Source organism: Drosophila melanogaster, chromosome X (genome assembly GCF_000001215.4).
Source record: "Drosophila melanogaster chromosome X".
Taxonomy (NCBI): Eukaryota; Metazoa; Arthropoda; class Insecta; order Diptera; family Drosophilidae; genus Drosophila; species Drosophila melanogaster.
Window position 1 is genome coordinate 15,748,997 of NC_004354.4, and position 13,678 is coordinate 15,762,674.

Sequence of the window (13,678 nt, forward strand, 5' to 3'; positions counted from 1 at the left end):
TTTCTATTTTTATTAACACTAATGTTTACTCACTACAAACTTTCATTGGTTTAAAAATAAATGGAAATAGCGATTTAGCCGTGACTCAAACCTCAATATGGGCGGTAATTGGGGAATACCCACAACTACATTTTTTGGGGCCACATGGTATATTTGAAGAGTCCACTGGGTGGTCACACCGCAGTCAACAGTTGTCGCTTTCGCTGGAAAGCAGCTGAAAACAAGTGAATTTCTGAATTAAAAACATTTTCAAACATGTTTTCGGTTACTTGTGTGGCGCCCGTAAACATAGCGCTCATCAAATATTGTGGGTAAATTAATACATATATTATAAGCACATAAACTTATGCACATGCATTCCTTTAAAGGGGGAAAGCGGCACGAAGAGCTAATTCTGCCCGTCAATGATTCCATTAGCATGACTCTGAGCACCGATGAGGTAAATATGAAAGATATTTAAATATTTATTTGCGTTTTAAAACCAACAAATTGTAATTAAAAAATTAAAAAACCTTAGACGCTTTTAATAATGGTTTAAGTTTAAAGTGCGCGTAGTCGAAGTTTTCATTTTCTCACAAATGTAAATATTACGAAAACTTTCTATTTAATTTGGGAAGATCTCACGGATTTTCACTTTTCACCGATTCTCTCTCTTTCGATTTGTGTGGACACTGAATTTGCTTAAGATTAAAATGAAATTACTAACTTAAAAAAAATGGGTTTTTGAATATGGGTTGTTCGAAATCCTGTAATTTCTAACTTATTTTTTGAAATAGCAATCTATCGAGACTTTTAAAATCTTGAACAATTACCTTTCTTGATCCCATCTCCCAAGCTCTGCGCCAAGACAACAGTGACTGCATCGGAATCCTTTGAAACGAATCGCATGTGGCTGAATGGGGAGGAGGTGCCTTTTGAAGAGAGTTCCCGCCTGCAGCGCTGTTTGAATGAAGGCGAGTTTATAGTTATATATATAAAAGTATAGAACTTTAATGTAAAAAATGCACTTGCAGTTCATCGATTGGCTGTGGCGAGTGGCTCCCAGAAGGTTCCGCCAACCTGGAAGCTGCACATCGCATCGGTAAACAATTTCCCCACCGCCGCCGGACTGGCATCCAGTGCAGCTGGCTACGCCTGCCTGGTGTACTCCCTGTCCCGACTCTACGATATACCGCTGAATGAGGAGCTGACGACGGTGGCGCGGCAAGGAAGTGGATCGGCATGTCGCAGTCTGTATGGCGGTTTTGTGCAGTGGCATCGCGGAGCTCTGGATGATGGCAGCGATTCGGTGGCGAGGCAAATAGCTCCATCCGACCACTGGCCCAACATGCATGTGCTCATCCTGGTCGTTAACGATGCACGCAAGAAGACTGCCTCGACAAGGGGCATGCAACAGGCGGTGAAGACGTCTCAGTTGATCAAACATCGCGTGGATCAAGTGGTTCCCGACCGGATTATCCGATTGAGGGAGGCCATCGCAAGCCATGACTTTCAGGCATTCGCCGAGATAACGATGAAGGACTCGAATCAGTTCCATGCCATCGCCCTGGACACCTATCCGCCGTGTGTCTACATGAACGATGTGTCGCACAGTATCGTGTCCTTCGTTCACGATTATAACGAACGAATGGGTAGCTATCATGCCGCGTACACCTTCGATGCTGGTCCAAATGCATGCCTCTATGTCCTGGCGGAGCACGTTCCGCATCTCTTGAGCGCTATCCAAAAGGTGTTCCCCAATGATTTAGCGGATGGTGGCACCTACTTGCGAGGCCTTCCCATTCCAAAAGTGCAAGATGCTGAGAGCAGCAAGTTGGATTCACTAGATGTTCATGCTAAAAATGCTTTCAGATATATAATCCACACGAAAGTCGGTGAAGGACCAAAAGAATTAAGCGCTGATAATAGTTTATTGATAAATGGACTTCCGCTGAAGTGATGAGAGTGATTTTGAGAGTGAATTGCATAGGGAAAGGCACAGAAATTCTATAAAGGAAATATTTTTTAGAATATATTTATGCGAAAATACATTTATCAAAATGTACAATGGGGCACAATGTATAAACATTTAAAATGCGCACGATTATTCATTATTACGTGACTAAATTTGAATATCTCAATTGCAACAACTTAATTTATTCTCTTTATTTATTTTTACCTTATTTATTTATGAATTCCGGTGAACAAATGATTGGCTATTTTTAAATAAAATTATGAAAAACGGAAATCAATTCTAATTGCAATTTTAGCTAACCTTGGTTTATACATTTATTTTGCATTTGTATTTATGCTATTTATAGAAAATCAACAAAATACGCTTTGTAAACACGAACTTCTTTCATTTCGATTTTGAATGCTTTTTGTGGGGTCGCAGTGCAAACATTTGTTTGAATAGAATAATTTATCGTTTTGAAATATGTTTATTTATGCACATACATTTAATTGCTTTGTGCAAAGTAAACAGCGGCGGCTTTAGAAAATTCTGAACTGAAAATTTTTTGTATTGCTTTAGCATATTGATGTTATTTTAGCTAAATTTTTACAAAAAAATTGACAAAAAATGAATCCTTAAAAAATGGTTCGCATTTGTAATATTCTGTGCAAACAGTCATTATTTTAGGTTTGCGACCAACTTGTGATAAAAAAAAACCGCCCAAAAGAGTATAGTAAAACAACCATTTCAACATTCTACGTTTTCTTTGCCTTGCTAAGAAAATATTTATTATTATTATTATATTATTATTTTTTTTTTTTTGATATGGTATATGGCAGACTTCAGTTTAAAGTTTACATTTTAAAAGTGAGCGAAGCACTGCTATTTATTTTTATACATTTGTATATGTAGTAGATATTAGATACGTTGTAATCCATTTTTGCACAAATTACGTGAATTATGTATAAATAAGCAACAAATGAAGAGCGTAACAATTAGTAAATAAATCTTTGCAGTTGCACTGAGTTTATACTCCTTATTAAATAATTAAAAATAAGTACATTGTATGGTCATGGTATTATAAAGGTTAACATATTTATAAGGTAAGATTGTGGTTTCCTGGTTTCCAGCATAAAATAAAATGCAGCTCATGTAAATCCCCTCATGGGTACGGGTACACATAATCAAAATTAGTTTTTACACAACGATTATTTTCAGATTTCCTAATTCTCCTTATTAATTGTATCTACCGACGAATGCAAGAAATAGTTGCGAACTCCACGAACTTCATCGCACTCAAATTCTAATGGTGCGGCTTCAAATGTTCCACATAGTTCTCCGGAATGAGTCCTGTTTTCCCATTTAGTGTGCCCTGCAGCCAGCCGGGTTCGTGGGAGTAACGAACTGTAAGCGGTGAAATCATTGTAAATAACAAATCTTCCACTCATGCTCTCAAAACTCACCATTGGTTATTATTTGGTTGGGCTCGAAAGAAAGCTCGCCCTCGCTTTCTCCCATGCAAGCATAGAGTGTGCGCACACGACTGTAAGTAAGCAACAGGTTTTAGGCGATTAAGTTGCAATTAGAACCAATAGTAAATTATATACTCACGCGGTGCCCGTTGACAAATCACGTTTTATTTGGTTGACGTCACGATTACGATGCATTTTACTAGGCGGATATTCGGTGCTTTCGCTGGCGGTGCCACCACAGCTTAAACTAACCGAGGGCAATGTTGTGGCCGTGACGACCTCGTCGCAGGTGGGTCCAAGATGCGGCGACAGCGATGAATTCTGTGACGATATCAGCGCATAGTCATTAGTGTTCCGTGCGCTCAAGTGCTGGGCAACATTCCCACTGTTGCCACTATTGGCCACAATGGAGCTGCCCAGGCCGTTGTTGGAAGATAGTGAATCACATACGCTGTCGTTGGAGCTGGATGTTGACGTTGGCATTAGGGGTGAATAGTGTTTTGTCTGGCCGTACGAGTGCAGACCCCGTTGAACGGGCGGATGCTGCTGCGGACCACTGGCGCTGCCCAGGAATCGCTCCTTGCGCATTGCAGTATTTGGCGGGGATACATTGCTTAGACTAATCCGATTGCTTGAGTTAGCACCAGCACTAGATGTGTTCGTATATATATGGCTACTTGAGCCCGATTGAGTAACTGGATTGGCCGTGGTCATTAGGTACTCGGGATGTCGAAAGTTACTCGTGCTACTAACCGGCACAGCGTGATGCGATTGCAGCGTCACACCGCCGTTGTTAGCACCTATAATACCATAATCGGGCGCAATCTCAGTGTCGGGCACGTATCGTCGTGTGCTGGTCTCATTTTTCGATATTGTGTGCAGATTATTGATGCTACCAATGGTCGGCGAGAGTATGCCGTTCAGCATGTGCATCGGCGGCGACAGGGATATGCATTGAGCACCGCCCGAGCTATTCATGGCGTTCGAGCCAAGGGCATAGTTATCGCCATTCGGAATATTTTGCAGGCTGGATGACATTGTGGGCTCGGTGCAGTTGGTTTTGCTCACAACGCGATAGATTTTCTGCTGATTCAAGAACATCGGATTGCCCGCTGTATTACTGCTGCTACCCATTGCACCCGTTGAAGCGGCCTTGCCGATTTGAGAGGCTCGCGGCATTCTGGTCGGTGGACTGCTGCGACTGGGGTACATGATGCTGGGTGCCTTCGTGGCGTCCGGCAACTTGATATCGGCGCTGGGCTTGTTCTTGAATATCCTCTCGTAGTTATCAATTAGAATGTTGATGACGATATTATTAAACTTAATATCCAATATGGCGGCAACTGATTCCTCTCGAGGACGCAACAATGTTGGCCCAAACACCACTCCCAGATTAAATACGGACATTTTGTTCTTCTCGTACTTGCGCGAAACGCTGCGAATATAAATATATACATATATAGTATTGCATAAGTGATCATAACATATTTCCTGCAGCGTTACTCACTCAGTCAGATGGCAAATAACCATGTCGAGCATCTGAAAATTGGGCTGCGGCAACTTGTAGACCAGCTTGTGCACCTCATTCACGCGCTGATTGAGGGTTTCTTGTTCTGAAAATAAAGCAATTCCCATTTGAAATATGTGCATAAAGGATGGATGATGCTAGTTGATGATGCTTACTTGCGGCTTCAATGAAATCACTATGATATTGATACGTCATCAATGGCTCATTCAGATTTCGAAGATACATTTTTAGGGCACTAGCTATGGTGTTGCTTTCCATCAAATCGCGGTACTTGTCGTCGACGAAGACATCGTCGCTCTCCTTTTGATTGAGGCCCAGTGCTAGCAGCTTGCTGATTTTGGTTCCAACACCGCTCTTTCTGTATATGCCCTCATCCTCCAGGCCTCGAATCTCTAATACTTGAATGCATCTGCGGATGAACATGAATCCGGCTTCATCCAGATGGTATGCCTCGCTGACTTTGATTTTGCCGGGAGCCAGATATGTCTGTGTTGGAATGAAAAGGATTTTAATTATACTAGTGATTTAGTTAAGAAAAAAAGTAATGACTACTTACCGGCTCCGTGCCATCCATGGCACTAATCCAATAGCGATGATCCTTTTCGCTCAAAGCCTGAAATGTGTAGACGACGCCTGGCTTCTCCTTGAAGGTCAAATCGAAGCAGAACCTCTTCTCGAACTCAGATGCCCGTCGCTGGCAGGAGAAAAGCGTCAGTTTCTCGTCGTCACGCGCCTCGGGTCTCGTGAAGTTGTGATTCATCTGGTTGAACTGGAGCATAGTGAACTCGCGCTTTTGCTTCTTGAATGTACAATAGTATTTTGTCCAGGTGGCTTTGAATGGCTCTAAAAGGGAGATTTTCAGAATGGAACCTATGATTCGTTCGCAATGAGTTGAATTAGTTGTATGCAGCGAATTTCGTTATTATTACATTGTTTGTTTGTTTGTTTGTTTGGCAGAAAGATAGGCAGGCAGAAAAAGACTACGAGAGTTATAAAGATATTATATTCTTTATATATTATTATCAATAGGCTATTAATTATTATCGGTTCAACAGAGACCGCATAATCAAAATGATAATTGTAATAATAAATAAACAATCTCTGCAAACAAGGCAGTTCTTGATCAGAAAAGAAATAAAGCTTTTATGTGTGATTATCGGTTGAAAACACGTACTTTTCTCCATTAGAAATAGGTAGCCACGTTTTGTAAAAATTTCCTCGGGCTTCTGTTAACACACAAATTATTAGAACATTTTCAAGCGTATTCATATATGTATCAACTTACTGTGCGTTTTTCCATATATTTTGTTTTCAATTCAGTCACTTTTTCGCGTGCCTCCTCGAAATTTTCCCGAGTCTAAAAGTTATGGGGAGCGTTATTTCGGTATATCACAATGGAAAACGACTGTTCGCCTACTTTTTGAACTTTGTGCCTCAAATCCTGCAGATAATCACGATGATCCTCCGCCTGTTCGTGCGCCGTGTGGTAGAAAACCAGCCAGCCAGAGATAAATGCTAGCAATATTTCGACAAATTCGAATTTGATTCGTTCCTGCACTTCTTGGATGCGCAGCACATAGCTCAGCGACTCCTGGATATACTCGCGTTCATGCATCCCCAAACTGGCGTCAGCCTACAAAGAAAGAAATTATATTAATATTAATACTATTATTCGAATGATATAGCACTAAATTACAAATATGCGACCACAATCCAAGTGTGTAAAACTATTTATTCATAAAACTATGCCATTTCAAAGTGAAGTGGTACCTTTTAGGTTTCAAAAAACGTTTCTATTTTATTATTTTTACATTGCACAACAAGTTCTGAGTTTAAACAATAGCTTTTCGATGGCAATTGCAAAAAATAAAAATTTTGAAATAACTTACCTCCTGTATTGTGTTTTCGGGCTTTTTAGTTGACATATTGAGGAAACGCTCCTGCGATTGACAAAATTTCTCCGTCTTTTTATCAAATTTCTTTTTGTTTTCTTTGACGCCACCGATTTGCTTTTTTCGAAAATCCTCCAGTGACTCAATAATATGTTTATCGGCGAGCGTTAGCTAGTTGGTAATTGTTAATAGATTGTTCAGATTCTCACTAATTTGGAAACCAATATTATATGACCCGATCAGACAAGCCAACTTACCATTTTTTCGCGCTCATCTTCAATATTGCCAATTATAGCACCAAATCGCTTGAGACTTTCACAAATGACATTCTCATCGTCGGTCTGAGCAGTGCCAATGCACTCAAAGTTAAAATCGTTAAGTAAAATGGCCAATTGTTTCATTCGAGTGGACAGGACTGAAAAAGTATTTAAATGCAATTTGACAAACCATTGAAATAAATATGAAAGCAAAAGGGAAAACATCAAACATAACATAAATCTCATTAGAACTAGACGTCTTTGCCTCACTTCCCACCACATAAATACAGCACAGATATACGAAAAAAAAAAAACATGTATAAAACGAGGCCCTTTTTGGCGAGTAAAAGAAACCCTGATGCTGATGCTGATCCTGATCCTGATCCTGATCCTGATCCTGATCCTGTTCCTGACCCCGAACCTTTGCAACCTAAGTAAGCTAATAAATTCCCAATGTCCATATGTCCATTTCATCAATGTTAGGACACGCGAAAGGCTTTGCTACTTGGAACAGACATTTCTGAACTTTGCAAATAGTATACGAACACTGAAGGAAGATCCAACGGAGTCCGAGATTGTCGAAATAGACCACGAAGTGCCGCCAGAGGAATACCTGGTGCCTTACATCCAGAACTACGAGTGTGCGGATATAATAGTCACTGTTCACGATCGCGTCTTCCTTTGCCACAATATCATACTAAGTATTTACTCAAGGCGAATGCTGAAAATATTGCAGGAAGATGTTGACCATATTGTCTTTAAGTCGAATGATTTGAGCCCGAAAGGATTCAGCGACGCATATCTATGGATGATTTCCAGTGATGGCGAGGTTAATCCGTGCGATATGGGCGAAATTTTGAGGGCCGCATACTTCCTGGACATTCCCGAGCTGCTCGAGGCCTGTTGGGCGAACCTGGATAGGATAACATTCTTTGAGATCTCTGCGTTTCGCCTATTGTTCGAATTACGAGGCGCCACCAACTTGTGGGATGTATTCGATAAGCTGACTGGGCGCATTTCCATTTCAATTTTGCCAGTCGCATCGACTCGGGAATTCCTGTGCCTCAGCGAAACACAAATTTGCTACATACTCAAGTCCAACTTTCTGGCAATCAATTCGGAAATGGAGGCAAGTTCTATATCTATAGTATAGTAGAAGTATAACCATGATATATGAATACACAGCTTTTATATTCCGCCTTAATGTGGCTAGCGCATCTTTGGCCGCAGCGACGTTCGAGCACCTATAGGGTTTTAAGTCAAATTCGCTTCAGCTTCCTGCCGCCCCTCATGCTAAAGAAGTTCAGGAGTGAGGAACTCCATAAGATGCCCGAATTTAGTGACATTCTAAAGGAGTTTAGCAAGTCGCCCGATGTCATCACACTTCTGCGGGACTCGGTGTTTAACAGCAGTTTGCTCTTAACCGTGCGCAACAATCCGAGTGTACTCGATACGCATGTGGAGTTCACGGAGGTGGAGCTAATGGAGCCACGCCATTGGGTACAGGATCATACCTGTGACTACCATCGGAAGGTGACACAGCTGTGTCCAAATATGCGTTTCATAACGCTAAACGAATATCAAGAGTACCTAAAACGCCTGTCGATTGGACCCGAATTCAATACGTGTTTCAAGCATACCAGGGATCGGGAATCAGAAGGACAAGAAGATATGTGGAAGCATATGTGAATAGGCATTATTTATAAATCATTTTTTGTATACTTTAATAAACAGACACACGTTTTACGCCCTCCGGTAAATGGATTGTACTACTTACTCTTTGCCGCACTCATAAGATCTTTGACCTCTTTGATAATTCGTTTTATTTGATGACTAGTGTGGTCCAGTTCCTTTTCATGTCGATTTAAATTTTCGCGAAAGTCCGGACTGTCGACGATGCATTCTTCGAACTCCAGAGGCTCCAAGCCGCGGCGTACATTTTTGCCGCCGCCCATGATGTTTGCGTTTGCTTTTAATAATATTGAATTTGAATATTTGCTGTGATTTTCAGTTTAAGTTTCAGTTTTATTTAGGTTCTTTCGATGTTGCTTTCCACAGAGCTAAGTGCATTCGCAGTGACTGATATATTGTGATATATTGTGTAGATTTGTCGGTTGAGTTTCGAGAAAACTGCGGTGTTTGCAACATTTACAGCTGGAATTGCGCTCCTTTTATATATTTACTATTCAATGCAAATACTGTTTATCAGTTGGTGGATTATGCATATTGGTAATCCTTCCTGCAAAGACAACTGATATAAGATATCTTTTTAAACAACAAGTAGAGTTAATTGCGCAAAACTTGCATTGCGGCTGAGCGGCCAAGAATACGCTAAGTTACTTTGAGAAAATATTTTGTTCTAGCATGAAGAAACATGATTCACTCGATTCTTATCAACTCTGTATTAAAGAACTTGCATTCTCTCTTTTAGAGAACCCATTGCTTTGTGTGGTTTAAAAACGATATTTTGAGTACATCGCAATCACCGGAATATGAATTTATAGCCTAAATTGACCAATAATTAGCAAGTGAAGTCCATTATGTATTATATTTATTCGTTTTGATCGCGCAGAGCTCTGGCAATTGTGATTTTGATTTAAGGTCGGTTCCCCACATTCGATAAACTTTAAACTGTGAAATTCCGAAAATAAGAGCAGATCCGAAAAGCAAACTGATGAGATTATATAAAAAGATAAATTGAAACACAGTGCCACGATAAAAAGTGGGCAGTCAACGACTAACTTTCATCAAGAACGGACTATTGTTAATTTCTTATCGTCTGTGTACCGAGCAAGACCCACACTCTAGTAAATTTCTTATCTTTTGCAAACATATACATATGTACAAGCGTTTACCAAAAACAAGTTTAAATACACTTGCGAACACTTTCCTATTACAGTGAAACCAGCCACAGGCTGATAAGTCGTCGCCATTACATAAATGCAAAACCGACTTTGCAATTGAAAATCATGTTCAATAAAAATTGCGAAAGTCAGCCACTTGGAAAATACACTTTGAATGCCATTTATTTATGGGTGTATTTAAATCATAAAGTTGCTTACAGACGCCTGTTTACTACATTGTCATTGTTGTATATGTTTTTCTTATCAGATCTTAAGATAGATAGGCGCAGGCACGGAGAATTCTCAGAAATAATCGCCTAATCAATATATATTTTAAACAAATTTTAGTGGATTCCAGGCCCAAGTTATCAAGGAAACAATGACGCAGATAAATGTATATACACCCTAACTAAAACAATTCACAAAACATATCCCCTTTACGCAATAATAGTCTTTCCATTCAAATTCGCAAAGTACTTTTATCCGGCTCATAGGACCATTGATTACTGATAACCAGTTAATCACCTGTTTTCACTTTCTTTGACTACAACAACTTTAAAAATCCTTGATAACTTTATAAGCCTAAGAGATAGTTATATATATGAAAATGTTAGGCATTGAAATAATGCAATATATATGTATTTATTTAAAGCCGAGTTCAGATAGTGCAATTCAAGATCATGGGAAATTTTGTTGGCGAGTTTCCACTGATGGAATGCGCAACGAGTAAAAACACAGCTGTTGCTATGTATTTTCGCTAGATATACCTTAATACCTGTTGAATACGAACTTATGGTGGATTTTTGGGGCTTAAAAAACAGTTAAACATTCCGTTTTAAATTATCTTATCGGTTTTTTTTTACAGTTAAGCCCGCTTAAAATTGTTGCATGAAGCTAGGTATGTACAGGCATACTTGCATACTTGCATACATACAGATGTGCACCGCCTGTATTTGTATGTTGTGTACATTTGTTATTTAAAAATAACTTTAGTTTATGTTCGCTTACTGATAAATAACTCATATGCGCACTTTACAACACTATGTGCATAAGAATGTGTTGAAGGGAGGGGTGGGCGAGAGTTTTTATCGTTTCCTCTTTTTTTTTGCATAAACTTGTTAAATTTCGATGTACATATGTAAACATTCGATCTTAAAACAGGTTGCGAGGCCACTAACACCATAATTTCGATATCGGACATACCCCTGGGATGAAATTCAACTGCAGCACCAAATCCTTTGTTTATTTCGCATGCATGTAGTTGTTTAAAAAACTAAATAATATATATATATCAGCATACATATACGTAGATACACACCAGCACACATACATACGCAATGCAATGGAATCACAAATAAATAAATAAATCAAATCCTTATAAACGAATCGTCGAGGGGCTCATGTTTAGACGCTTTTCATATGACTTTAGCCCATTGGAATTCACTTATACAAAAATAAATGCTCTTAGTTACGAAAGGCAACCGTCGGTAGTTTTTCGCGTACCGCAACCGCACACACATTTGTGCCCGTGTTAAAATTACTCACAGAGTAAACATTAGTGTATGAGTAATTTCCCAATATCTAATGTTGCTCTGATCGAAGAACGCAAATTGGCCGTGTCGTGTCGCGCGTTTCGCATCAATTACGCGATATTATTCAGCATCAATTGCATATTTCGTTTCATTGTATTCTAAATGCACCACAATATATATATATTACTTTGACTGTTAAATCTCCGATTAGAAAAAAAAATTAATGTAGGTCTGATAAAAATACACAAGTTATCTGAACGTGCTGTTAAGTATATTAACTGTGCTGTTAAGCGCATCAAATACCCTGTCTCCACCGCGACACTAACATTTGCAGGAGTGTCCATAAGCTTTTGCCGTGCCATCTACTTCTCATGCGTTCCAACAACCACCTGTTACTTACTTGTTCGCATTTCAACGCATTACTCTCTCCCATTCTCTAACTTTAATTGACAGAAATGATTGGGAAACAAAATGAAAGCGCTAAAACTTCTTTGATAGATATCAAATGTTTATTAAGCGTCTAAAGTTTGCAGCATGCATAGCTTAGCACGAATTGTGAATCATCTATTTTGTCAATGAACAACATTGCGCGTCGTTACATAGAGAGGGGTGAATTCATTACCAAAATGTATTACAAATGTTACAAATTTATTAAAAACTACAATTTCTGATTTACATAGTTGCGATAATAATCACATCATGTTTCCACTACTCCAATTATAAGAGCATGTGGAATCGAAATTGACCAGAAATAATCGATGGTCAAGCAGCCGTGCCCCAAATATCGCTGATATCGATACTGTGGCCGATGTTTTGACAGCTCTTTTGGTTATTCTGCACCGGCTCGCTTTTATGCTTTGTTAAATTATATTATATAAGTATGATGCGGAGCGTTATTAATCAATTACTGGGTCTCCGGTGGGTACACTTATCGTTGCTATAGTGGCCATTTAGTAAATTCTGGTTTCTCCATTCAGGCTCAGTGGAAATAGCAGTGTTTTGGTTACGCAGGTGCGCGATAAGGGCCATTTGAGCAGACCTCGACTGCGGAATCCCCAATGGTTTCTGCGCAAGGAAATTACAGTATGTGACATATATCTTTTTATCTATAAACAAACTACTCATTTGCGTTTTATTGCAACAGAAATACAACGATTTGATGACGGCGGAGAACAAGCAGTTCGTCAACGAAGTGGGCACCAATAACTTTGGCGTTCCGGCAGTTATTAAGGATAGTTTGGTCAAGACCGCGGGCCCAACCGCCAATGAGGCTGTGTGGACTCCGAATTTGCGAAGATGCGGCGTTATAGCGCGCAAAATTGGCCAGTACCCGCTGTGGCTAAAGAATGGCGAGCGGATTCGCACCACGCTGCTGCAAATCGTCGACAATCATGTCATTAAATACATTCCCCCGGAAGAGTATTTACCTGCCCAAGTTCCCACGGTAGCCAACCTGCACAAGCGCGGCTGCATTCTCGTTGGCTCCGAGACCACGAACCCAGCTCTGTTGACCAAAGAGTACGCGGGCATATTCCGCAACTCGGGTGTGCTCCCCAAGAAGAACCTGGCCCGATTCATCGTCTCTCCAGAAGCCCAACTGGCGCCAGGCACTCCACTAAATGTCAACCACTTTCGCGTTGGTGACTTCGTCGATGTTCGCGGCAAAACGTAAGTACATACGTCTAAGCGCTGGTTATACGTACTCTACTTATATTTTGCAGAGTTGACCATGGCTTCCAAGGTGTTGTCAAGCGACACGGATTTAAGGGCATGCCAGCATCGCACGGTGTGACGAAAACTCATCGACGTGCCGGCAACATTGGCGGTGGTGGCGAGAAGGGTCGCGTCTGGCCAGGCACAAAGATGCCGGGACACATGGGAAACCGGTGGCGCATCATCAAGGGTCTGCGCGTGTGGCGCATTAACACCAAATATAATGTTATGTGGGTGCAAGGGAGCTCGGTGGCCGGCCCCACCGGCGGTCTGGTCTACATATACGATACCATCTTGCCAACGCGAAAGAATAAGGAAGCCCCACCGTTCCCAACGTTTTACGGCGAGCCGCAGCAAGATGGGGATGATGTGTGGTACGAACAGGTGCACAACTTCAAAAGCGAGTCAATAACGTATGAAAACGAATAACTTTAGTGCTTAAGGTATTATAGAAACCTAATTGTTTGTTTTGAAATAAAAGAAATAACTAATTTTATATATGCAGAGT

The 13,678-nt window shown here is 40.4% G+C and overlaps 4 protein-coding genes across 12 annotated transcripts; 3 read left to right on the top strand and 1 right to left on the bottom strand.

The window, feature by feature from the left end:
- Window positions 1-169: 169 nt before the first annotated feature.
- On the top strand, window positions 170-2,741 carry Mvd (Mevalonate diphosphate decarboxylase). 2 transcript variants are annotated; one of them, NM_001298366.1, is made up of 4 exons: window positions 170-307; window positions 369-439; window positions 836-953; window positions 1,014-2,741. In NM_001298366.1, exons 1-4 carry the CDS (start codon window positions 256-258, stop codon window positions 1,937-1,939), a joined length of 1,167 nt encoding a protein of 388 aa, NP_001285295.1. In that variant the 5' UTR covers window positions 170-255; the 3' UTR covers window positions 1,940-2,741. The 2 variants fall into 2 exon arrangements, with proteins under 2 accessions (NP_001285295.1, NP_573068.3); NM_132840.5 differs by having other exon boundaries at window positions 1,014-2,224.
- Window positions 2,678-11,737, bottom strand: Graf (GTPase regulator associated with FAK). 7 transcript variants are annotated; one of them, NM_206720.2, is made up of 14 exons: window positions 11,256-11,653; window positions 11,129-11,198; window positions 8,860-9,321; window positions 7,083-7,240; window positions 6,823-6,996; window positions 6,351-6,566; window positions 6,219-6,290; window positions 6,108-6,159; window positions 5,490-5,776; window positions 5,089-5,419; window positions 4,913-5,018; window positions 3,545-4,840; window positions 3,397-3,476; window positions 2,678-3,337 (listed from the first exon to the last, which is right to left on the bottom strand). In NM_206720.2, exons 3-14 carry the CDS (start codon window positions 9,035-9,037, stop codon window positions 3,237-3,239), a joined length of 3,051 nt encoding a protein of 1,016 aa, NP_996443.1. In that variant the 5' UTR covers window positions 9,038-9,321; window positions 11,129-11,198; window positions 11,256-11,653; the 3' UTR covers window positions 2,678-3,236. The 7 variants fall into 7 exon arrangements, with proteins under 7 accessions (NP_996443.1, NP_996441.2, NP_996445.1 ...); NM_206718.2 differs by having other exon boundaries at window positions 5,490-5,803; NM_206722.2 differs by lacking the exon at window positions 11,129-11,198 and having other exon boundaries at window positions 11,645-11,737.
- CG8260 (uncharacterized protein) lies at window positions 7,322-8,771 on the top strand (the record flags this gene model as incomplete). Of its 2 annotated transcripts, NM_206723.2 has the most annotated exons (3): window positions 7,322-7,516; window positions 7,578-8,229; window positions 8,313-8,771. In NM_206723.2, exons 1-3 carry the CDS (start codon window positions 7,398-7,400, stop codon window positions 8,769-8,771), a joined length of 1,230 nt encoding a protein of 409 aa, NP_996446.1. In that variant the 5' UTR covers window positions 7,322-7,397. The 2 variants fall into 2 exon arrangements, with proteins under 2 accessions (NP_996446.1, NP_573069.1); NM_132841.2 differs by having other exon boundaries at window positions 7,322-8,229.
- A 514-nt stretch (window positions 11,738-12,251) lies between the features above and the next one.
- Window positions 12,252-13,667, top strand: mRpL3 (mitochondrial ribosomal protein L3). Its single transcript, NM_078611.4, has 4 exons — window positions 12,252-12,375; window positions 12,435-12,540; window positions 12,602-13,125; window positions 13,179-13,667. The coding sequence occupies exons 1-4, from the start codon at window positions 12,338-12,340 to the stop codon at window positions 13,597-13,599; spliced, it is 1,089 nt and encodes a 362-aa protein (NP_511166.2). The 5' UTR covers window positions 12,252-12,337; the 3' UTR covers window positions 13,600-13,667.
- Window positions 13,668-13,678: the final 11 nt, after the last annotated feature.